The sequence below is a fragment of the Platalea leucorodia genome (assembly GCF_965183815.1).
Source record: "Platalea leucorodia genome assembly, chromosome: 3".
In the NCBI taxonomy this organism is placed as follows: Eukaryota; Metazoa; Chordata; class Aves; order Pelecaniformes; family Threskiornithidae; genus Platalea; species Platalea leucorodia.
The window spans coordinates 90,037,211-90,063,592 of NC_138825.1; the positions used below are offsets into that span (position 1 = coordinate 90,037,211).

A 26,382-nucleotide genomic window follows, 5' to 3' on the forward strand; every position below is an offset into this window, starting at 1 on the left:
GTCAGCTTGTACCTTCCCAGCAAGGTGGACCCTAGCATCTGTCTCGACGTTTTGCAGTTGTTTTGAGAGAGCAGACTGGGGATTTTGTGCCAAGTAAAACTGCTCTCGCCATTGACTGGTGTAATTCTCCTAGCATATTTCACAAAACTGTCAAACATTTACATCTCTAAGCTACACATTAGTATAAAATTTTATTCAGAATACTACTGCAGGGCTATTACTTCAGAGACTATAAAGCTATCCACATTCTTTGATGTCCATACATTTCTCACTGAACAGCAAACTTCAACACAACAGTTCTTGTAAGACTGTTTATTGAATTTAACAGTTCAGATGGAGTTTAGATGCAGTTTGTATAAAAAAAAACTCTCTTCACGTAAACTGCAATCAAAAATAACTTTACAAAATAGTAAGAGACTTACTGAGATCGTAAGTTTCCTAACATGTAAAACTATAAAGTATTTGTGCATGCTCACTATTCAATTTCGTTCTTTGTAACAGAGGAGTTGTTAAAAGGAGTTTCTTTGTTTTTTTAAAATCTCAAGGTAGTCTATGAAATGGAATCGTTGTCATCACAATTCAGATATACAAGATCAAAACTGGCACAGAGGAACATAACGTTTTTTTCCAAAAAGTTGAGGCAGCTTTTGTTGAATAGTGTCTGCATCAGTAAATTTTTTATAAACTCTGGTGGCTTCGGAGCATCAGGGAGAATCCTTTTTTTCTTTTCAGATCTTGAAAAAAAATTTCCCACGAGTACAGACAGGTAAGGAAGAAAAGAAGTAGCAGCTTTTTTCCTACATACAGCCCAACGCCATGCGCAGCTGCCCAGCCGTCTCAAAACAAAATTGAACTTGACGTCACAGGGAGGCATATCCCCCTCACGTTACAAGCATGTCTGAGATTTCTCCGGGGAGAGGGAAGCAAGCACGAGGGTAAAGCGTAAGTCTACTTTTCATGCACAGCTACTGCGCGCTGCCCCACGTCCGCGGCACTTCGTCAGACATCAGAGTTGGAGCTGAGGTTTGTTAACCTGGGGTCTGCATTGATCTCGTATCTGTAGTGGTAGCCCTCCATGTGATCCCTACAGGCATCTCTGATGTTGTGCATCCACTTTTTGATTCCTTTTCGGTTCAAGTACAAAACCAGGAGGAAAATGGCCCCGATGAGAGCCAAGACTATCCCTAGGAAGACGTAGGAAGTCTGTAGCTGGGAAGGCAGGTCTACGGGCACGGAGCAGTCTAGGTCCGAGCTGTTGATCTTCAGCAGGGCTTTGCCCAGCATCTTGTCGGGGTAGGCGCAGGTCAGGGCTTCTTTGCCCTCCACCTGGTCACTCTCCTTGAGCCAGGCCACCAGGTCCTCGATGGCGCAGTCGCAGACCCAGCTGTTGCGGCCCAGGCCGATGCGCCGGAGGGCAGGCAGGCCGCGGAACTGGGCCAGGGTGCCGTTCCTCAGCACGCCCAGGGAGTTGTCGCTGAGGTTCAGGCTCTGCAGCTGGCCCAGCCCCTGGAAGGAGATGTTTCGCAGGCCCACCAGGGAGTTGTTGCTGAGGTCCAGGTGCCGCAGGGCGGGCAGGGCGGTGAACATGCCGGCGGGCAGCAGCAGCAGCCCGTTGTCGGCCAGCTCCAGGCGGCTGAGGTTGCGCAGGGCCCCGGACTGCAGCACGGCGGCCAGGCTGAGGAGGACGCCGTGGTCGCGCAGGGCCCCGCGGAGGGCCAGCTCCTCCAGCGGGCTGCCGCCCTCCCCGAACGCCTGCGGGCTGAGGGAGACCAGGGGGTTGCCGCTGAGGTCCAGCTGCCGCAGGGCGGGCAGGGCCGCCAGGGCGCCGGCCTCCACGGCCCGCAGGTGGTTGCCGCTGAGGTTGAGGGCGCTGAGGTCGGGCAGGCGCTGGGCGGGGAAGGCGCCGGCCGGGAGGCCGTCCAGGCGGTTGCCGGTGATGAAGAGGTTGCGCACGTAGGGCGGCAGGTCGGGGGGCACCGCCGTCAGGTTCCTGTTCACGCACTTCACCGTCCTGGCCGCCTCGGAGCACTCGCAGAGGGCCGGGCAGCCGCCGGGCTGCTGCGCCGAGCCGCCGCCCAGCAGGACGTGCAGCAGCAAGCCCAGGCACAGCGCGCCGCGCCCCGGCATCGCGCCCGGCCCGGCCCCGCACACAACTTTCCCCTCCGGGCGCCTTCGGCTCTGGGCGGCGCGGCGCGGCGAAGCGGGGGGGCGGCTCCCGCCGGGGCGCTGCCCGCTCCGGGCAGCCCCTTCTCCGGGGGCAGGCGCTTCCCCTCCGGGGCTGGCTCCGCTCCGCTTCCCGCAGCGAGACCTGCGGCAGGGGAGGAAAGGGAGAGGGCAGCGGCGGGGAGGCGCGGCGCGGCGCGGCTCCGCTCGCCCACCCGCCCGCCTTCCCCGGCCCCGCGGCTCGCCCCCCGGCCCCGACACGTGGCGCGGCCCCGGCCCCGCGGCAGCGCGGGGGAACCGGCCGAGGAACAAGTTTTCCCCCGCTTCCAGGTCCCGCCGCCCCCTCCCCACCCGGCCGGCGGCTCCGCTGGCGGAGCACGGAGGGGAAGGGAGCGGAGGGGAGGGAAGGGTCTAACGCGGCGTCCCCCGCGGCTCCCCGCCTGCCGCCCCCTCCCCGGGGCTTTCCCCCCCGCTCCGCGCCACGACCGGTGCAAAATCCCGCCCGCAAAAACCACCGCGGAGCGGAGCGGAGCGGAGCGGAGCCGAGCGAGCCCCGCCCGGTCCCGGTCCCCGTCTCTCACCTCCCGCCGCCGCCGCCGCTCCCGCCCCGCGTCCGGAGCAAACTCCGTCGGAGCGAGCCGCCGACTGCCCCCGGCCCCGCCGCCAACTCCGCGCCCACCCTCGCCGCGCCTGGCCCTGCCTCCGCTGGCAGGAGAAACCAACCGCCGCCCCGGCCGGGGGGAGCCGCCGGCCGCGCCTGCCCCGAGGGTCGGCCCCGCCGCCGCCCGCGCCCCGCCCGGCTCCCGCCCGCTGCTGCCGCGCCCCTGCGCCGCCGCCGCCGCCGCCGGGCGGCCGCGCCGGGAGCCCGCCGGGAGGGTCCGCTCCGTGTCCCCCCGCCTCCGCTCCCCTCGCCCCCCCGGCCCAGGTGGTGCTGCCGGAGGCTCACCTTGCCGCCGAGGGGAGCCGCTCCATGTGGCGCTCCCCTCAGCGCGGCGGGGAGGCGGCGCGGCTCGGCGCGGCGCGGCGCGGAGCGGCTCCCGGCCGCCCCTCGAGGGGAGAGCCGGCGGCGGCGGCGGGCGCTGCCCGAGCCCCGTGCCCTGCTCCCCGCCCTGGCAGCGCCGTACCTGTGCTCGCCCCGACGCGGCGGGCGGGGGCGTCGCGCCGGAGCCTGGCTGCTGGGTGCCGTTGTCCGCAGTTTCCCGGCTCAGGCCGGCAGGACTGGGGAAATCCCGAAGGATTTCCAGGGCAGGGTCCCCCCGCGAAGCCCGCCCTGGGCCCGGGAGCGGGAAGGAGGCGGGGGGGGGTCCGCGGGCCCCGGCCGGTCCTGGCCCGGGGGCGGGGGCGAGACCGGTGCTGGCCGGACCCGTCTGTCCAGGGAGCGCGTTTCGGGTTCACCAGCAACACCAGCAACAAAATACACCGGACACCAGCAACAAAATACACCGAACGAGCTCCAAAACTAAAGCAAAAAAAGCCAAACCCGCCAGGATCTTTAGAGGTCCTAAAATAAATAATAATAATTTTTTTTAAAAAGGAGCTGCAAATTAACGGCTTAAGTCTGAGATTTAAACTTTATTATGGTGAGGAAAAAGCCTAAATATCTATCTGTACATAAAATACCAGTTTCAGCCGCTATGGCTGTCCCAGAGCCCCCCAGGCGTGGCTGAACAATCCGGCTGCTACAAATGCTGTTTTGTGGATGAGAAACTCGCTCGGGTTACTCCACGGAGGGGTTATTTGAGGAAGAGGTGAATGGTGGGGAGCTATCATGGGGGCTGCATTGGGCCACTAGTCCCTATGAAGTGACTGAGATAGTTAAATAACATCTAATTAACGCAGAAGACATACCAGTATATTCAAAATAACCAGTTTCAGCAACGTGAATCTGAGTGCTTTGGGTCTGTGACTCCTTTGGGCTTTCCTTACCCTTCTGATGACCGCTTGCACAAGATTTCCTTCCCCCTGTATGTCAGAGTTACGCTCCTTCTGCTTTCCTGATCAAGGCTCCTTTTTTTTGATAAAGTCAGTAGAGATCTTACAGCTACCAAAAGCCATAGGAGAAATGAACAGATGAATCCAGTATGAAGTCTTGAGAAAATCAGCTGCAGAATCTGGGGAATAATGAGCTAAAACGCTGATTTCTATAGGATTGTTCTCCCCTCTCTGGCCTGACTGTGCTATTATGGTGCAGGAAAGTCTGGGGTTGGGGTGGCAGGCAGGGGCTCCCCAGCTGATAGAGCAGCATGCTCTTCACATGAAGATTACGGAGAAAAGGAAATATGGAGTGGCTGGACTAACAGTGGTACAAGTGACGTCTTGGACTCGCAGGCAGTTCCAGAAGTTTGGGAAGTTACTGCCTTGATGTTGAGTTAGAAAAACAGTGGCACTACACTGCAGGAGGTTTTAATTTATTAAAAGGTATTTGCGTTCCAGATCCACATGCCTGTCTTAGTATAATGCTTAGAAAAATGGACAGGTAAAGATATCCCGCATTTTGTAGGAGAAAGACATGTTCTCCTAATCTATTATAATTAGTCAAAGAAAAAAAAAAAAATAAAACTGGCCTACTAGACAACAGTGAAATTCAGTGACCAGTAAGAGGTAGTTTCCAAAAGGAGACAGCTTTTACAAATAGGTAACTGATAATATTAACAAATATGAGATAAAACATATAAAAAATACTTATGGAGCATACCCATAACCGTTCTTTATAAAATCTTTCGATACAATGTCATTTTTAATGGAAGAGCAATTACCCTGATCTGCTCGTCGTGCTGACCAAAGTTGTCCTAGTAGCTCCTGGCTCTCCGTGACTGCCTCGGTGGGCCTGTGCAGCTTAGCTCTTTGGGCAGGGAACATGGTTCCATTCCGTGTTTGTGGAGGGCTCCCTGACAGGTGCTTGCATGTGCTGCAGTAACGCAAATGATAAATAACAAATATTTTCCTATTATTTCCTATTATTCCAGTAGTAAATCGCACTTGCTAAGCCTGCTTAAGCTTGCAAGAGGCAGAAAAACACTTGCTAATCTGCTCTTTTCTCGTTTAAATAAAACAACATTTTTCAGAGGCATACTCCAAAAAGGAAACAGTACTTTCTGGTGAATACGCTTATACTAAGTGGATTTCCTGGATGTGTTTGTAATCTGTACTAGGAAAATGAAGAAAAAAACCCTGATGTATTTTCAGGTCAGCTTTGGCTATTATGATTGGTTGATTTGTGAATTTTCATTGCACAGCCCATAGAATCTCATCTCATAGTTTTTTGCATAAAGTTTATGCAAAACTTCTGACTGAGTTAAAATATCGTATTTGAAAATATATAATCTTGGCTAAAGGACTCAAACTGGAAGATAATTTACCATAAGGAAACTGTTCCTGTGGCTGATATTCATATGGGTTGACTGAGAAGCTCACGTTAAGGCGGGGGGTTGAGGCAATCCTTCAGTCTCTCCATGGTTCTGCTGCTCCAGGCTGAGACTGGGTGACCTGCTGGTCATCTGGAGTCATGAAGGAAACTTCTGACTGTCCTCCTCCAGAAGATCAAAGCTTGCTTCATGTGTGTCGTGGTTTAACCCCAGCCGGCAACTCAGCACGACACAGCCGCTTGCTCACTCCCCCCTGGTGGGATGGGGGAGAGAATCAGAAGAGTAAAAGTGAGAACACTCGTAGGTTGAGATAAAGACAGTTTAATAGGTAAAGCAAAAACTGCACACGCAAGCAAAGCAAAGCAAGGAATTCATTCACTACTTCCCATCGGCAGGCAGCTGTTCAGCCATCTCCAGGAAAGCAGGGCTCCATCACGCGTAACGGTTACTTGGGAAGACCAACGCCATCACTGTGAACGTCCCCCCCTTCCTTCTTCTTCCCCCAGCTTTATATGCTGAGCATGACATCATATGGTGTGGAATAGCCCTCTGGTCAGTTGGGGTCAGCTGTCCCAGCCGTGTCCCCTCCCAGCTTCTTGTGCACCCCCAGCCCATTCGCTGGTGGGGTGGGGTGAGAAGCAGAAAAGGCCTTGACTCTGTGTAAGCGCTGCTCAGCAATAACAAAAACTTCCCTGTGTTATCAACACTGTTTTCAGCACAAATCCAAAGCATAGCCCCATACTAGCTACTATGAAAAAAAATCTAACTCTACCCCAGCCAAAACCAGCACAATGTGACAGCGATGAGAACTGCTTGCTTTTGAAAATCAGTACCCCAGTGTTTCAGCTCCCCCAAAGTGAAAATGTGACATCTACCTAAAGAAATGCAGAGAGTCATAGGGACAACCTGTGAGAACTGTACTGCTTGACATTTTTGGAGTCGCTATAGCCCTTTTAAGGCTCTCACCTTAGCAAGAAATAAAGTAGCCTTTGTAGGTGCTTGTGTCACTTCACTGTCCTTAGGAAAACCTGGAAGATTATTTTAGACACTGAAATTTAAGGCTGTTAATTAAGTTAATTGAGATGAACCCCATCCTAAATAATCTTCACAAAGCCCCTTGGCCAGATACTAAACAATGCTGGATGCCTTTTATGAGATTCTGAGTGGTCTGACTCCAGCTGATGTCCAAAGATTTGGGATGGTGTGGAGTAGGACTCCATGCAATAACTATCATCTTTTTTTTAACAATTTTTTTCTTTACTGACTTTTTCTTTTTTTTTTTTTTTTTTCCTTTTCTTTATGTTTCTTCTGTGAAATGATTCTACGCTGTCTCAATATTGTTAGAAGATACTCAGCACTTCATAGGAAGTGGCCTTGGAAGGGTATTTATGATGTGCTAAAGATTATACACCAAGTGAGCAGTAGCACAGAGACCAGAATTCTTCTCTTTTACCAAAAATATCTTCTCACAAAAGTGGAAGAACAAGCTGCAAGTTCCATCTGCTTCCTCACATGGAGAGTTCCAGCAGGTCCTTCAAAGGACACCTTCTGTTTCCCTCGGGACTCGGCTTCATTTGAAGAAACACCACCAGAATTCTTAAAATGGTGCCATAAAAATACTTAGGCAACCAAATGCTGCCTTGAATTCTTGCTTCAATGTTTTATTCAGCATTCACATGTTCACACCCATAAACATTCATGTTCTGGTTTTCTTTTTAGGTGCACTTAAATGTATGTGTATATTATTCATTTTTATATAAATTGAAGCAATAGAGAAGACAATCTTCAAGTTTGTTTTTTTTTTTTAACTTAGAACTTTGTTCCAGACACAAAAACATCCTGTCCAAATGATCTGTTGGTCTGTTCTGGTTTTCACTGTCTATATGATGAATGCAGGATAAATCCTATGATTATCTATGCATTTACGTGGGAACCATGCATCCACTAATTAAGATAAGACCATGTTTGCATTTTCTTATATGCTATACATTTTTATATTGAAATACCAAAAGTCAGTCTAATACAAAAAATATTGATTTTTAATACTGTGGAAACATATTAAACTTTCCTAGAACTAACAGAAAATGATTTTAGCTAAAAGTAACCCTTTTTTTGGGTCTTTAGGAATATGTTAACTGGGTATGTGTAATAATGCACTGTTGTAAATTCTGGGGACTCCTGCATGCCTTAGGTGGAGATTGAAGGGATGACAGGAAACAAAGTGCCCCCACCTGAATATAAGCAGCACTGAAAACTGGTGAAACTGTAAAGACAGACTCTTTACCTGCTCACCTTGTTTCCAAAAAGTCCATCCCTACACCTGGTAGCGGTTTATTGTTAAAACCTGTTACTCAAATGAGAAGGAAATGATGGTGACCTCCTCCAACGAAGCTGGCTACCAGAGCTGGGGTCAAGAATACACTAGGAAAAACGACTTGGGAAGAGGACCTGCTGTACTCCAGCTGCTGCCGTTGTGTGCACACCCCTCTGTCCCTACTCCAGCTCTGCATGCTCTGACATGTAGAGAATCTGCAACAGGAGCCAAGTTGAATAACTGCTTAGAAGTTTATCAGAATATAACTGAGAATTTGACATGCTTAAACAGGTCAGGCTGAACCTTCAATCCTGCTTTTATTCTTTCCTTGCTCAGGAATGATGCATGTCTTTTACTTTCAAGCTACCTTTCATAGATTGCTATATGGATTTTAAAATGGTATTTTTTTTCATTAGTTTAATTTTAGCAATTTAAGGTTTAGTTCTATGACCTAGACTAAGTTCCATGTAAATTCTACTTAAGAGTAAATCACTACAGCCAGTAAAACTCTTCCTTCTGCAAAATGAGCCTTCTGATTTTAGTCCTTCTTGAATGACCAAAAGGACCCGCCTTCTGATTACTCCTTATTCCTCCGATTCTCACTGCAGGGCAGCTTATGTGAGCAGGCTTCAGCTGGCAAACTTGTATATTGTTCCTGTCCACTTGGGATGTCCTTTCAAGGGGCGGCAATCTAGAAGCCTGATGGCAATGATGAGAAGTCAGCAGAGCGGATTATCTGTTGGATTAGAGTTGCGCTCTGCCATAGTGACCTGCCTTGCTGCACGCAGTCCCTCTCAGCAGACGCTGAACTCAAAATCCTGTTTTTTGGGCCACCTTGCAAATTTGTCTTAGGTATGGTGTGTTGGGAAGGCACCTGGTTGGATCGAGGTACTGGGTTCCAGCTGATATCTGCTACTGGTATCTAGGGGTCTTTTAAAAGATGGCATAGGTTAGGGCGGTCGCCTAGCTGCAGTGGAGAAAAGGAAGGGAGAGCTGAAACACATTGTTTTCCCTGCTGGCTCCGAAAAGCAGAAACCCAGATCTGCAGGGAATCTGGGCCAATGTGTACCTCACACTTCAGACAACAGTCCCACTAGTTCCTCACTCCGCAGGCTGTGCCGTGCCGAGGTTTTGCAGCCGCTCGCGGTGCCAAGGGTGTTTCCCGGTTTGCCCTGCTTCCCCGGTGGGTAAGAGTGGCTGGCTTGAGCCTGCAGGGCTCCAGGAGCTCTAACCGCAGAGGACTGCAAGTTGGGAATATTTCCATGTAAACCCTTTTTCATGAAAACATGTTCATCTGTTGAAACTGAAAGTCTTTGTAGGGAAGAGTTGAATTTGATGAATTCCCCATTTGAAAAAAAAAAAAGGCTTATAAAAGGCGCAGCAGATTTGAGAACATATGGGGTTTGATTCTCCACTGTCTTACACGTTGTGCCGTTGTTTACAATCTGACAAAGCAGATGTAAAATGCAACCTCGCCGCCTGGTTAGGATTTGCCTCCACTTAGTTACAAGTATGATTGAATACACAAGATTAAAAAGCCTGGTGAATCAGTTCCCTGCTTCTTTTCCTCCATGATCATTGATCCTTTGTTACCTGCTTTTGACCACCGTGACACGTGTAGTTTTATATAGTCCTCCTCTACTGAACTCTTCCTCTTTTGCTTTAGCTTCCCAGTCTTCTCCTGCTTTATCTCAAGTCTTTGCATCTTTCTGGGTTACTACATCCCAGGTGTTTTGAAAGGAATGTGTATTTAGAAATGGGAAGGCAGTGGGAGGAGCAAGGAAGACTGATTTTTTTGTGGGGGTCGCACATTCTGTCAGCAAAGGAGGACGAGGATACTTTCCCTCCCCGTTAGCACTGGTGACTACACCTGAAATACTGCATTCCATTCGGGCATCCTATGACTAGAAAAAATTACAAGAAAGAAAGAAGAGAGAAAGAAAAGAGCAATAAAAGTGATTCAGAGACTAGATATATACTGACTTATATGGAAAGACTAAATTAACTTTAAAAAGGTATGGGTTGCCCAAGCAAAAAGCCACAGAAGATACCGCTGTCTGAAAGCAGACTGTAAAATGGAGTGAAGAGGGTAGCTGGTTATAGTAATTCAAGGTGGGTAGAGATGATGGGACAAAATGCAGAAAAGAAAACTGCATGCCTGCTATAAAAAATAAGCTTGCCTGTACTATAGAACTGTCTCTTTAGTATACTGTATAAGTGGTAGTTTACCGTACCTAGTTAAAGAAAGTACTTCAGAATTCATAGTAGGTTCCCTGTGCTGTAATCAGTTGAATAAACTAGTGAAGACGTGACTCTAACACATACTTATATTTATGCCATGCTTGAAAAGGGTCTCAAAGACCACTGTGGCAGGTGGGTTTATGTAAATCTGTGTATGAAAGGCAAATCTTTGACTTTTCCTGACTGCTTCTTGCAGCTCTGGGAATCTCTTCCCCTTAGTTCATGGTTGTCAACACTTACTTAGGGGTCTTGTGCAATTTCTCACTATTGCTTCAATGCAAGAATCTCTCACTCAGGTCCAGCCTTTGTATCCCTTGGAAGTCTACTATCTAAGTCCACTACGATGAGAGATCGAAAAGCAAAGGGAATTAATGGAGTGATTGAGTGTTTTGAAAGGAATGCATGTCCTTAATTTTTCCTTTCTCTGTTGCTGCGATGTCGTGGCCAAGAATCACAAGGTCCTCTGCAATTATATGCACAAGAGTAGTCTGTTTTGGCACTTTCTAATAAAATTACTGTCAGGATCAAAATACCTCAGCTTTCTCTGTCCAAGTTTGCATGCTTAAAAATATGCTAGTTTTAAGGATTTAATGCAATAATGGAGCATGATGTGTACCATCACCAGCTAGCCATTGAAAGTTAATGCTACTGGGCTTACTGAACTATTTTATTATCTTTTATGAGTATTACGTGCATTTTACATTATAAAGTCTGTTATAATTATCCGTTTGATGTCATAAATGGTTTGAGGTCTGCCCTACTAGGTTTATTATTCCTGAATATAAACTGGAAATAACTTCAGTGCCAGAAAAAGAGCCAAAGTCTTGTTATGGCATTGGAGCAAAAGTCCGCCTAGTCCAGCATTTTGTCTCTTATGGTGGCCAACACAGATTGCTGAAGAAAGACATTAAATTCTATACAAACATGAACTCCCCAATATTTTTTCCCAACCTCCAGTGATTTGTGGCTGAGGGACTTCCCAAGCAAGAGCTAGAAAAACGTCAGTACCATGAACATGAGCACTGTTAGCTGAATTTTTTCACTTGAAAGATTTTCCCATCAAAAGATTCTCCCTTTGTTGAAATATTTTTCTCTTTTAACCTGAAATTTCAAAACAAAATTATGCAACGTTAATATTTTGAATGTTTTAAAAAAAGAGTAAAACAGTTAAAAGTTTACAGCATCTCTTTTCATTTTCTAGCTCTGAAAGATTTCAATCGTAGGAGGCCAAAAGAATGGAAAAGATGGAAGTGATGCAGTGGACCTAATTAAATCAGTTACACTCTGTGGCCGAATAGAGGGAGAGACATGAGAATGAAGGGGGCAAAATTCTAAAATATTTAAATTTGTAAATTCTGAACATAAGGAGAACAGAAAACGTGATTTTTTTTAAATCAATTTTTGATCTATCTTTCTCTACAATATAACTACCAGGTGACAAGGAAAAGTATTTGAATATTTTTCTGGGAGAAATTTTTTTTGACCAATTGTAGTTATGAAATTCTCTGGTCATCTGAATGTATTAACCAATATTTGCTAAAAATATTTATTAAGGAATTAAAAACTTCCTACTCTTGAAGTTCAACAGATGCCCTAATGCTAAATGCATTACTTTTAGATTTTGATATATTTGCAATGCACTTCAGCACCACAGTGTAGGCTTGATGTTGTTGAATAAACTCTTAGAAACACACTTGCACAATATAGGTCCTGCAAAGTCTCACAGATGAAGTTCTTGGCTTGTTTCTTTGTTTTATTAGGGCCTCCTTGTGCCATATTCACAGAGCAAACATGCCTTGAAGGGGGTAAAATGGCTTTCTGAAGTTCTTTCCCTTCTCCGGGTGCAGGCGACCTCTGTGGAAATGCAGTATGGGCATGGAGCACATTGAAGGGTTGTACTAGTTTCAGGGCGAACCATGTATACCCGCAATTTATTTCATGGGGATTGAGGAGAGCAGAAACTAACTGAGACTTCTCTGCCTCATCTTTGGGACAGAACAGTCACAGCCTCCAGCACACACTAAGGCTCTCGGTCCCCATGTCCTTTCCCCTACTATTCATACCCCAAAAAAAGTAAAAGGAAGAACAAGGTAAAAGAAGTAACTGAAAAAACAGCTTCCAGTTGCTGATAACCTCAAGGCAATACGAACACACAGATATAGGGGTTCCCCTAAGTGGAAGAAATCTGATTCTACAAGTTACACACTTTTTGAAAGACAGAATTAAAATATTTTTGTTACGTGATGTTGAAACAAAAAAACCCCAGATGCATCACTTGAAATACAGCAGACTGGGGAATAGGTGGCAGTGCCACAACTGCCAGCCCAACCGAGCCTCCAAAGGAGGTGATGAAAGACAACGTAACAAAGGTGTTCTTTGCTGAGGCTTTCCTGCTTGAAGAGATTTATGACATGAAATTAGATCCAGGCTGGCAAAAGTTGTTTCTTTTATAAATAGGTTAAAATATGCTGAAGTTCAGGATGCTGATACCAAGTAAATAAACATGACATTTTAAAATTAATGTGGTGCCAGAGAGAATGGTCAGAAAGCAGTTGTTGATATGGTTAAATCATCTTTAGGTCATACTGGAAAAAAAAAAAATCCCACTGAAGTTTTCAGTGGTGGATATGGTTCATTGCGTCTAATATAAATCCGCTGGTGATAGTTATTACTGTGACTGGGAACTGATCACACTGGGCGTGGAGGTCTTGGGTGCATTTAAGCTGGGCTAAATGATACTAAGCTGTGCATGCTTTCTTGAATGGAAAACAGTTTCAGTATGTAGTAGTAATTTTAATGTGAAAACCCCAATTTTTAGTATTTGCAAAAATATAGGGGCATGGCTTGTTACATTTATATATTCCTATTCCAATGAAGAGGAACTGCATAATACCTTGGCATTTTTGAGGCTGCAAGTAAAACTTTTTCTAAAATTTTACGATTCTACAGTGACAGAAAAGTAGCTTGCTCACTTTTTTGCACTTTCGGTATTTCATTTATTCCTTCCAGTCAACTTGTTCTTTCCGGCACGCTTAGACAAACTGCAAACTCATGTACCTTTACAGAACTGCTGCAAGCCAGGAAACAGAACCAGATGAGATGACAGAAAAAAAAGGGCAGGATGCATTCATTTGTTCTTCACTGTGTTTTCAACTGAAACTCAAAAAGTATTACAAAGATAATAATCTATTGCTTTTACATAATGTAGAGGTAGCTTTTATATATGCCATGACAGCTGAATCTCCAGTCAGTTGGCATTTTGTCCAGCATCCAGTATCAGTGTGAAAAATGCCTTCACTTTGCCAATCTCACATTGCCAAGTCACAGTTCAGAGTTGCAAGAGAACAAAGGCAAATTCAATAGCTGGAAAAATACAAGAGAAAAAAGACTGGCCTTGGACAAGATTTCATTTAATGCTGCTAGGAGCTCTAGCGCCAGCTAGAACTGTTTCAAAAGCCTGTATTCTTCTGCTCTTCCTTCAGGAAATAATATGTTAGCGTACCTCAAACCCAGTGGAGCCACCCAATGGAAAACTAACTATATAATCCACACGCTGCCAGATGCTGTTCTTCGTAGCTGTGGCTAGAGCTACAACTAACTCAGTTAACCTGCTCTGAGATAATTCAGGTATTTCTAGCCTTACAGTGAAATCTGCAGTAAAGATAAAGGCTCTTCTAAGTTTTGTCTTCAGAAGTGACTGATATTAAGAAGCTCAGGTTTCCCAGTTTCTAAGTCTTTTTGATGTTTTTGAAAATTCTACCCATATTCTAGCAAACCTACCAAAAAGCATGCCTGTTAGTTGGTATGTAATCTGTACAGAGGGCATTAGCACTCGGGACAATAATGCACACATTAACATTAATGGACATTCTTAGATGCTCTGTCCCCTCTCCCTGCTCCTTATGTTTTGAGGGCAAACATGATTGAAAGTTGATGGAGAAAATGGTTTTGGAAAATAAATGACAGGCTGAATTTTAGCTGGTCTTTAAGCATGCATACAAGATGTATGCTTTGGAAAACACTTAAGATTACAATCATACATTGGTATTTCCTAAGCACATCTATCACTCTTATGGGACATGCCTTTTCAAAGCTCTCCTTCATGCATACATCTCTATGATTTTGCAGATACTTAGCATCATTCAAAAACTTGCTCTCTCCTACCTAACGTTAATAAAGGGCTTCAGAAGCAGACAGAAAATCAAACTTGGGTCTTCTGGAATCAATGAAGAACTTTAAGTGTCATTAACATCATTCATGATCAACAGAGCCAAAAATCTTTCTTCATTACAGCAAAGAGAAAAAATTGTGACCATGTCATCATGGACCTTTCTGGACAAGTCTTGTCTGCTTTAGTGAATTTGTGACAGCGATTAAATATAGCTTGCAACCCTTTGTCAGCCCTGTTGACTAACTCTGAAGTTTCACAGACTGCCTTAGAAGCACGGAGCTCCTTGGGCAATCTGACAGCCATAATGTGGCATCCATCCCTTGCAACCCTTGAAAGCTCTGAGTGCCTCGCAGCTTCCCACCAGGACGTTAACTCTTTTTTCTTCTGCTCTTTCATACACAGAGACCTGCATGGCCATAACTGACTCCTTAGCTTGTCTATGTGCCATCTGTCCCATGAACATTTCTCAGATCACAGCTTGACTTGTCTTTTATGCCCTCAGAGAGGTGCCTTTAATTACTTCTAACTTTCAGGCTGAACAAAGGGTTTGGCATTTTCAAGGATGCTCTTAAAATCACACTCCTTTTCAGTGACAGCATGTTACCACCTTCCGGAAGCACAGGATGACTGCCAGGACTATTGGCCACAGTTTCATGAGCCAAAGATTTTAGTGGTTTGGTAGGCAGTAACAGTTCCCCAAAATCAGATGGATCACTGAAGTTTGTGCTTTGCCCTAACTCACAGCATTTCATTCAGCGTCTCCTAAATCTCTTTGAAAAACCCAAATAAACCCTGGCTGTATGGTGCCCACTGATGGAACATTACTCACTTATATATTTGCCCTGGATGGTGTATGATTATTTTTACAAAGTGTTGACCAGTGTAGAAAATGAGCCTGGGTAAGCAGAGAAGGAAAACATATGTTGAAAAACTCTCAAGAAAGGCTAGGACTGGCATTTTAACCAAGATGTGCATAAGACAGGCAATGCTGTAAAGTCATGAAAGCCACAGGCAATGTGACACTCTGCAGATGTTTTTAATGGGAGCAGAAGCTCTGTAGAAATGTTTTAATCTGATTACACAATTACTTATGTTGCAGGCTCAGAATTAAATAGTTTTCCAATTCAGATAGGATGAAGTAATTCCCAGGTTTTATAGTTGCCATTTACACTGGTACAGATATGGAACATGAAAGCTAGAACAATCATTTTGTTATCTCAAATCTTTTTCAGCTTCCTCAAAAGCATGTTAACTCTTCTCATTATTTCTTCCTCAGTTAAGGCCTTTGTTTGTTTCCTTCAGGTTAATTGATAATAGGTTAATGAATAATCCATCAGCATGTGAATTCAGATTCTGATTCTGTATGAAGATGAATTCATTCATTCAGAAAAAAACCCACACTTTAGCAAATGCTAACCTTGTGGTGGTTCCAGGCGCTTAATTTATTCATTGTAAGTAACTAAATTCTCAAGTCAGGGTACTTTTTAGGACTTCTATTTCTTGGTTACACAGATATTCTCGTCCCCAATACTCACAGTTGGTGCCTCTGCAAGGTAAATTTATACTGTTTGCAGACTCCTGATGAGTAGAATAGCACTGCTTAAGAATGAAGTTTCTATGTATAATATCAAAATATTTCCATTGGGAGTAGGGAAAAAATGGAATTAGCGTTTCTTGTTGTTGCCTAAATTTTACTATTCAGTCTATAAGGCCAAAAAGGACATAAACTAGGTTACACTTCTCATGTCTTACCTTGCCAAACGTAGTCTTAAAGAAGGTTTATTCATTGTTCAGGCAACGCCTTAAATAGTGAAACATGAATGGGAAGAATGTATCCCGTAATTACTTTTTAATGGCAAGTTCATCTTGGAGGAAAAAACAGTGCTGTAATTATTTAATCTAAAAATAAAGATAATTTGTAGAAAGCAATACTGAGCCTGTGAAAAGGTCAAATGTTGAGCTTCAGAATAAAAGAGAGCTAAATATGTCTAGGCACATGTTAATTGTGTATAGCAGAGGTCTTTAGTTGGATGGGAAAGAGAACTAGTTTTTCATTCATTTAATTAAAAAAATAACCTTACCTGAAAGCTTGGAGTAGATTTGAACAAATCATCTTGTCTTTGTTTAAATTATGTTTGTTAAAGGTTGAAACTTTTTTTAAGCAGAGCTTTTTTTTTTTGCCTCAGTCTCCACCAGTGAGTGCTCAAGCCACACCGCCCGAGTCACAGAAGGCAAAGGCAGGGACTGGGAGAAGGAAGAACCACCCACTGTAGGAGAAGATCAGGTCTGAGACCATCTAAGGAACCTGAAGGTGCACAAGTCCATGGAACCTGATGAGATGCATCCGCGGGTCCTGAGGGAACTGGCAGATGAAGTTGCTAAGCCACTATCCATCCTATTTGAGAAGCTGTGGCAGTCCGGTGAAGTTCCCACTGATGGGAAAAGGTGAACCATAACCCCCATTTTTAAAAAGGGAAAAACAGAAGACCTGAGGAACTACAGGCCCGTCAGTCTCTCCTCTGTGCCTGGCAAGATCATGGAGCAGGTCCTATGAGGACAGGCTAAGACAGTTGCGGTTGTTCAGCCTGGAGAAGAGAAGGCTCCGGAGAGACCTTATTGCAGCCTTCCAGTACTTAAAAGGGGGACTACAAGAAAGCTGGAGAGGGACTTTTTACAAGGGCATGTAGTGATAGGACAAGGAGTAACGGCTTGCAACTGAAAGAGGGTAGATTTAGATTAGATATAAGGAAGAAATTCTTCACTATGAGGGTGGTGAGGCACTGGAACAGATTGCCCCGAGAAGCTGTGGATGCCCCATCCCTGGAAGTGTTCAAGGCCAGGATGGATGGGGCTTTGAGCAACCTGATCTAGAGGAAGATGTCCCTGGCCATGGCAGAGGGGTTGGAACTAGATGATCTTTAATGTCCTTTCCAACCCAAACCATTCTTTATCAAGTGAATTTTGAGAGGAGTACTTCTAATTTGTTAAGCTTACAATTGACTTTCTGTATCTCAGTGGTTGGCTTGTTTACCTGCAGTAATAAAACATTTCTGGTTTTGGAAAACTAACCTGTCTTATATTTATACAATCAGGCTTGTTTATATTTTTTGATTAGTATAAAACTACTTTCTCATGGATCTATGTTGCCTCTGTGTAAATGAGCATGGGACCATGTATATACCTCCATCCTATGTGGAAGAGAGGAGATCCATGGCAGAAAGCCTTTGCGTGTGGATATCTTAGGCTGTAACCTCAGCCGCTGCACAGATGCCTTTTTTGTACTAACCATTTCCTCACTGGCAGTGACATTTGCCTACCTGAAACTCGTCCTGATGCATGGAAATGTTGTTTTTTCCTGTCTAAAAGTTACATTGGACTGTTCCAAGCATTATCAGATAGCTTTGGCAATCAATGAGGTGCACACTCTGTAGGTTTTAAGTCAATCATCAGAACTTTTAATTTCATTTAAAATTCATTGCTTATTTTGGCTTCTTTTGTTTCCTATACTGTTTGTTCCTTATCAACCTGCTGTAGCTGTTTTCATTTCTTTTGCATACCAGATTGCTTTGACTGCGTTATTATGCTGAAACCCACCATTTTTATTGGAATGGAGTGTATTTTTTTCTTTTTTGCTATAAGCATGTCATATAAAATGCCTGGCAGCTTGAGAATCCCAGAGATGCATTATGTGGAGCAGAAGTAAAAAACCTGCTTTTGTTGCAATGGATGGAAATGATGTCAGGTGCAATGTTAAATGCAAATTATAGAATATATTATTTTGCTTACAAGATGGTCTTTGTATAAACACAATAATGTGAAAATAAGGAAAAGGATTATTTTGACAACTTAAATGACTTGTTTATTGTTTCTTTTTGAAAAGTTAATATCTTTGAATATTTTCCACTTCTGATGAGGCAGTTTTTATTATATTCTTTTTGCTAAAGTAGCATTTGTCCAACTTCAGATATGGCTCCTATTACAGTTACGATAGACTTATTTATAGGAAGGGAATAACTCTGCTGGGTCAGAACGGATTTAAAATTACAGAAGCCACTCGACTAAATTTCAATGCTGATTCTACAAACAGCTCCATATGTTACATTTCTGTTCCTAGCTGAGTCCCATGAAGTGAGCTGCACTCCAAACTGGACACGGTCTATACAGAGACAGAAAGAAGATCAGCCCTGTACTAGCATTTGTATCAACTAAAATATTTCTACTTGCCTGTTATTCAGTGTAAGAGTAACAGAGATCTAGATCCTTGGGATAACGCAGTTCTTATTTCTAACCCCACAAGAAATTTTTTCTTTAGGAAAACAAGTAATAAATGAGAAAGGACTACAGGTACTGTTTTTTTTTTTTTAAAAAAAAAAACAAAACCTTTCCTGCTTTGTTCCTCTGGAAGGCACTGATTTCCATGCAAGCAGAGTTAGTGCTGAGCTCTTTTAACCCATTCCTGTCCCTTACTAGTTTCTCCCTTCCATTTCTGGACTTTTCTGGGAGCCTGATTAAAGGTATTCACCCGATTGCATTGCTTAGGTCACACCATTTTACTACTGACATTGTTCCTTTTTGGTACTTTGGTATCCTAAATGTGTCTACAACTTTCATGGCTCTCTGATACTTCCCTGATGGACAAAGTAGCTCTTCAGCTGTTAAAAAGCTTCTGTGAGTAGAGCATCCTGGAGATGTCCAATGCTTTGCTTTAATTCAACATAAAGAGCAGCCTCTAGACAGTTTAACAGATGCATTAAGTATTAATGTTTCACAGTAATCAACACATTTATGAACCCAGCTGAATCAGTTTTTGTTATTATCAGCATTTCTCACAGGATAGCTTCAAAACTTACATTTTGAACAAACTGACAGTTATAACCTTGTGCAAATTTTTCTCATTCTTTCATTTTTCTCTAAATCCTTCATAAGGAGTATTTGGGATTTATGTGTTCATCTTACTTTAGAGAACTAAAATGTTGATATAATGGGGCATAGGGAATAGATCTAAAGGGAAACAAAAAAAGTATTCCAAGGTAAAACGGCTTGTGAAGGGGTCATAGCTGTAGTACTTTGAGTCAGCCCCGTTTGCATAGCTGCATGTGGAAAGTCTGACTAGCATTGGTGTATACAATTATATTATAAGCTGTATATATGTAAGTCCGAACTATGCACAAACAGTATAAATACCTACTGCTGCATGATTTTAGTACACGTATTGGTAAAAAAGACCAATTAGAAATGTTACAGAGTCAGAGACCTGAACTTTTTCCAGCAGCTGTGGTCTTACGGGGAGGCTTTCATGTCCCCCAGGAGGCAAGGGACAGCAAAGGAACGCTTTCCTCTCTCTTCGTGCAAGCGGCACAGGCAGCTGTTGATAGCCTGCCTTCCTTAGAAGCATTAATCTTTTCAGTACTCCTCTTGCAGCACGAGAAATGCACTGGGAGCATTTTCTCTTGTGTTGAGAGAAGAAATTACCTCCGTACTGTTTTTTCGGGTGCATGAGGCAGATGCCTAGCGTTTCAGCTATATTGTTATAGGCACTGCTGTGCTTGCTGTCCATAGGTAAATACTGACAAGTGCCGTGTAAGCGTGCTATAGAATGAATACCTGCTGTTTGTTAGAGTGACTGAGCGCTCTGTTGAAGGTAACAGGATGACATACGCTTTCAGGAAAAACTCCTGAAAACATTTTTAAGGGCTTTCTTTCATTACGTACCTACATTTTGGGATCTGAGAAAAGCAATCCTAGATGAAGTGTCTGAGTTCACTGCAGAATTTTTTTTTTTTTCTGCTTCCTTGACTGATGGGAAAATAATAGTTTTGTTTATCTTCTGCTGTCCTAGGCAGCTGGTAATTCCTATTCTCCTTTTCTCTCTAGATTGTTTTTTCCTTCTGCAGGACAGATTGGAACCACAGACCTAATCTTCTCCTACTTTATATCCTATGCAGCCACTTACAGGTGTGTGTATAGTGTCACCTTACCAAAATGGCAATACTTTACAGAGATATAAATGAGAAGGTACAAGCAGTACAAGCAATATAAAGAGCAAGATAGGAGATAATCAAGTCCCAGGGAGAGAGAGAAACTATGTTTAAGTCTTATACCACCTGGACACGACTTTTTGTGAGTGCATATGAGTTTAAAATATCTGTAGGTGCTGAGGCATCTGAAGGTTCAGTGGCATATGCCATTTTTATGCAAGGAGCAGCTGAGTCCCAGATCAGAGATTTACTAGCTGTTAAAGGGAGATACTCCTTAAGAGACTGGAGCAGACAGATTATGCTTCTTGCTTTTCAGAAGCTGCCTTTAAAAAAGAAGTTTTCTGTTATTTTCTTCCCCTTCAGCCTGTCCTTTGCATAAAGCTGTGCCAGCTTTGGTGTTTGGCTATGTGTGAGGACAGGGAAAATGTGGTTGTGCAAGGATATTGCCTGTACCGGTAATACAGAGCTCTTTGTTGGAAGGAGTTGAGAAAAAGCTGGCTGTAATCTGCTCAGGCTGAAAAAGGCTGAGCACAAAGCTTTAAGTTATATAAAAGCAGCGTGCAGAAAGAAAAGGACCCTGCGGAGGGCTTGTAACAGCAATGTCCTACAGAGTAACCTGTGAATCATCACGCTGGCTACACGAGATCATTAAACCCCATCTATTTGGACCTGTTTATTACAAAAATTGTCTATTGTGTCTCATCCCTTTCACAGCTGTGCAACACCAGTCACTTGAAAATTCCTTAATGGGTCTGTAATCTCAGAATACCACTTCTGAGTATCTTTTGCCCCAGCCTTGTTTTTACGTGCTTTGGTGGAAGGAAAGCATAATGACACTTAGTATAAAATGTGCCTGCACTGGTAAGAACATAATAAAGGTTTTGTTGTGCTACCATATAGCTGAGCCAAGACATAAGACAATGCTGAGGTGAGACATTGCTGCAAACTCTTTACTAAGGCAACTAAAAGGTAGACAAAAATAATTTCTCACAGGTCAGCTCATTAAGGATGCTACTGAAGTATGAGGAAAAACAGGCTCCTGAGTTACTTTTTTCCTTTCCTTTTCTCTTTTTTTGGGAGCTGAACCAAATTTGCTTAATGAGCTTTGGCATGAAAAATGATCTTTATTTCTTTCTTCCTACTATTTTCTATAAAAATAGAGCTAAGGGAGCAAAGAAGAGTACCTGGCAACCAAATGGGTATGTTCAGAGAGAAACAACCATTAGTGGGTAATAAAAAGTGGCAAAATAGCTCTTCCTACTCTCCCCAACCCCTTCCTTGAGATAAAGCAAATGTCGGGGCACAGTGGGCCTTGGGAGCCAGAGTGGCAGGGGCTCCCCTGGGATGGCAGGGTCTTGCAGCCAGGGATCCCACCGCCCCAGCCAGCGAGCAGGGCAGGCCCCTGGGGTTTTCTTAACCACATCATCAGTGGGTGAACTGATACCCAGCACTTAGAGCTGAGAGTTGCCTCCGGTCTTTCTTTTTTTTAAAAAAACATTTTCATCTGTGAATTTTTCTTTACCTAATCTTTTTCTGCTGTTTTGCAGGACAAAGAGTCTGTATTCTTGGTGGTCCCTATTACATTTACACTGTCATTATGTGAAGCAGCTGAAATATAGAATTAGTATGGTGAGCTGACTTGGAGCTTCCTGGCTGCCATAGTGATTTTGAAGTATTTTACCACTTATCTAGGAAGTGTTACATACCTCTGCTAAAACATCCATTTGTGGTCTGGGGAGTATTATGCTAGTATTCCAGTGTTATTGCTGATACGAAAGGTGTCGGAAGGGTGCTGTGAGCTGTGTAACAGACTATGGTGTAGTCCACAATGTTGTTTTTGTTGGCAAAGCTGGCCCATGCAATTCCTGCCTCTCCATCCTATCCTCTGCCCTAGACATTCATCCGCATGTCCGTGCTGCAGTTTGCTCAGTTGTGCTCAAGCAGGTTTGTGAGGCTCTGCTGAAAACAAGATCTGGTCCGATTTGGGTTAAAAAGTGGAGTATTTTTGAAATCCGCATCACTTCAGGATGTAGTGTAGATCTAATGATGTGGGTCTACAATATCTTCACTGACCTGAGCAAATACTGGCTTAGTAAAAACTTAATCCAATCCTGTATGTAATCTGCCCTCACAGGTTTATTCTGTTTAAAAAAGATTTTAAAAAGCACCAAGCTGATAAGACTGTTTTTCAAGAAGTAGCAGCCACGTGTTCTGGAAGCAATTTACTGCTGCCCAAACTCTCAAGCAGCAACAGCTAGGGAAGATGTATGCATGGTAAAAAAAAGACTTTTAAAAATGAAGAATGAATGAATGTCTCTGCATTTTTAACATCTTTTTGAATTTCAAATGCTACAGGTTTTATTTCAAAGTACTGAACATTCACTGAATTGCCACTTACAGATTCTGAGTACAAGTCCTTTTATTTCCCTTCCAAATGATGCCAAATTAACACAGTCTCATGTTTGCTCAAAATGGCATCGGAATTACAGCAGGGTGTCACTGTTTCAGTCGGCACTTCAGGTCAGTCTCCCTGTTCTGCTAGCCTGCCCCAGCCTGGAAAAGGTCCCGCTGCCTGCAGGTACCTTGGCAGGAGCTGAGCAATATTTAGCACAAGGATAGCTGTTCAGATAACCACCAGACCAAACAAATGCGGGAGCGTGTGGACACGTTCTGCGTCAGGAGAACTCCACATGACTAAGGGATGATTTCAGATTTCAAGGTCTAGAAATAGGATTGCAAATTTGCTCTAGTCCCAATCAAATAGCTGGATGGGGTCCTCCTGCTCCACACAATACCTTCAGGGTAATGGGACACTTCTTATTTTCTTCTCTATTGGAAAAAGAAGGGGGAAAAATGGCCCAGCTTATGGGGTCCTTTCTTTTTCTCCTCGCTGTTGCTTACTAGCAGTCTTTCATGTGAGAAGGAATAGACGTTTCTCAGCTGAGCGAGGAAAGCATATATTCCCAGATAAGAGGACTTTAGCAAAACTAGGGAAGAACTAATATTTTTCCTGGCCAAAGTAAATAGAAACCTCACATGCCACCTTCTGTCCCTAATTTTGATTCTATAATATTGAATAGGCTTGTGATTAGGTGAAAGAATCCACTCTGTCTCTAAATGGTACCATAACTATTTAAAACAGCTAAATACAAAATGAACTCATTTACTTGCAATAGTCTGAAAAGATTTTTCCCTGGTTCTACTTCAGGAAACAATACCATATTCGCTAGAAATTTTAGCTTCTTCAACTGTATCTTCCCCTCATGTTTTAAGAATAAGGCTTTCCAGAATGCTACTAACAAATATATCTTGCCATTTTTTTAATTTGGTTTTCCTGAATACCTTTGGAGAAGCAGGATGAAAGAACAAATGTGTCTCGACAGTGTCATCTAGTGGCAAAATAACGTACAAGGCCCTTGAGAGAGCAGCAGCAGCTGAGCTGGACAGCTAGCCAGCACTTTCTTTTACACACTGATTAACGACTGATCCACAGATTTGTACCTTTTTGGGAGGCCTCCCTGCAGGCGACTTGAAGACTTTTTCCATGCAGAACAGATGGGAGAGTACTCCTAGCAGTTTGCACAGGAGATGATGAGGCCATCCATGCCGCTCTGGGGGAAGAGGTCCATGCTTTTAGTTAAGTTGCTACAAAAAATTTGCCCTTTGCACACCTAAAAATATTGCCTCTGTAGTGAAACCATAAAAGGAGATTGGTATCTTCCAAGAAAGAAGTCTTCTTTAAGCTAGCTTGACACAGAAAGTCAAACTACATGAGCATAAGGACTATGAATTTGTACTTTGTGGGGAACTGGTATAGTGAGGGGAGAAGAATCTTGTCTCGGTTAGCAGAGCTAATAGCAACTATTCAACCACCAGGATATTTTAAGAGACAGGGGGGAAAAAAAAAATCACTTTTTTTTTTTTCCTACTTTCCAAATAGCTTCACTTTGCTTATGTTTGTGCTACTGTGCTCCGGTGTGTTCACTACATATTGCAAAAATCCAGCCTACCAGTCATGAAGATGTGGATCATCATCTTGATTTGTCATCTGGCAGCATGAGATGTATCCTCTCAGTCAGGAGAGGAGCATACCTATAGACAGCATACGTGGTTGCCCAGCAGCACTGAAGAGTTTAGAATGAATGTACGTACAGCAGCTGGCTTGATTCTTGAGGGCAAACTTTTATGAAAATGAGATGCAACTATGAGTGCCGTGAGATACGCTACAATTCTGTTCCTTGGGCTCCCTATTTTGGAGGTCTTAGTCTCAGGCCCTAGAACCAGGTCATTGAATTTACTGTCCATTTGGGAAAGAAAGCAGAAGAGAGCTGAGTGGTTTTTGTACTACCATTATTCAATCCATGCTGTCTCACAGGCATTTATGATCTTTTGGCCTACAGTGCTATTAAAACACCCCTTGGTACCTGCAGTCTGATACTGGGTGTTCACACTGCAGCAACCAGTGCTGGTAAAGGAGACAGAAGCCCACTTCAGTCTTCATACCTTGAAGTAAAAAACATTAAATAATTAATCAGAAACAATTACATCAAACTTGGAATTACTTTATCAAAACTTACAAATCAGCACAGTGTATGAAATCCATCAAATATTATGCATCCTCTTTGTGAAACCACAACAAATCATACAAATGATCATTCCCATCACGACTGTTAATCAACCACTACACCTAATTTTATTTTCAATAAACTTTGAATAGCATATGAAGATGCAATTTTTTCTAATGGAAAAATGCTCATAAATCTTCAGTATCCTTAAAGGCTATGACCACAGTTGTATGGTGATAGGTCATAGAAAAATAGTATTTATGCCCATTAGAATGGCAGTTCATAGATATGCTGCTGCTTGGCTTTTGCTATTAGAATCCTTAGCAGAAACTCAGACAGATGTATCAAAGTTGCTAGAATTAACTTTGAAAGCTATTAATCAAAAATCCCTAAAGATTTTCTTTTTAAAAAATATTCTATACATTTCCTGATATATTCTGTCTGGAATACAATGTACATATGCATGATCTTTTTAAAGTGGGCCTAATGATAGCTGGGTAGGTTGGAATTACTTGAAAAAAAAAATGAACCTTTTTAAAGTTTTTTTCTTTTCCCCTATGATTTGGCATAACTTTGTTTCAAAAACTGTAGAAAAAGAGACTCTACTCATGCCTTTTATTGTTTCACTTGCATCTTCACTTGTAATTTCATCATACACTAAAAAACCCCTGAATCTTAACTTTTAAGTGCTGAAATATTTACCATTTCTTATACAGCCTTTCATTCATAGGTGTCAACACATTTTAGATAGCCCTATTCCCCCCTGTTTTGCAGGGGGATCAATGGTCAGAAACAGCTTCATAGAAGGGACAATTTAAAGCAGGTAAGTAAGTTAGTTAAGTTCCTGTTTTCATCAGTCCTAGTAGAGGAGCCTGTTCTGATCCTGCACGGAGGCAGACCATGGTGGGAGGGAGGAAGGATGGATATTCTCCCCGCTGCCTGACGCAAGGTTCAGCGAGCCACTGGCACAGCTGAGACTAGCTCAAAAGTGCCTGGAGTCCTGAGCCTGCGCTCGACAAGCTCCCTCTGCGACGAAAACTGCGGTGCTGTAGTTCTTGTTGCAGAATTGCTCTGCGAAGCCTGCGAGCTGCTGACCAAACAACACTGTGGTGTCAGCTGAGCCTCAGAGGAGTTTTTCGACTGTAGATGGCACTGCAAGGTAAGTGCAAAGGTGTGTCTACTAGCTGTGGAGATTTTATTCTCTTGAGGTTTTTTTATCTTCCGAACACTCTGAAGTCAGTGTTCAGAAGATTAAAAAACCTCGAGAGAGGTTTTTAAGACCCAGAGAAGACCTAGAAAGAAGTAAGGTAAGGCCAGAGGAGACCTGTCTGGAGGTGATGTAAAGGGAACGCCACACTGTCTTTGCCAACATACTATTTAATGCAGGGCCATCCCATTTTGGGAACCGACACCCCTCACAACAGCAGTGGGTCACTGCAGAGATGGACAGGCGTGGTGACTCCAGCTGCTCCTGGCATCCCTGGGTCACACAGCTGGAGCAAGACAACCCAGGTCCCCAGGCGCCGCTTCAGCTGGGCCATGAGCTCCTGCAGAGAGCACACGGATAGACTGGGAGAGACAGGCT

General features: G+C 43.8%; 1 protein-coding gene across 1 annotated transcript; it reads right to left on the reverse strand.

The window, feature by feature from the left end:
* Positions 1-999: 999 nt before the first annotated feature.
* TPBG (trophoblast glycoprotein) lies at positions 1,000-2,127 on the reverse strand (the record flags this gene model as incomplete). Its single annotated transcript, XM_082306213.1, has 1 exon — positions 1,000-2,127. One exon carries the CDS (start codon positions 2,125-2,127, stop codon positions 1,000-1,002), a length of 1,128 nt encoding a protein of 375 aa, XP_082162339.1.
* Between the last annotated feature and the right edge of the window lie 24,255 nt (positions 2,128-26,382).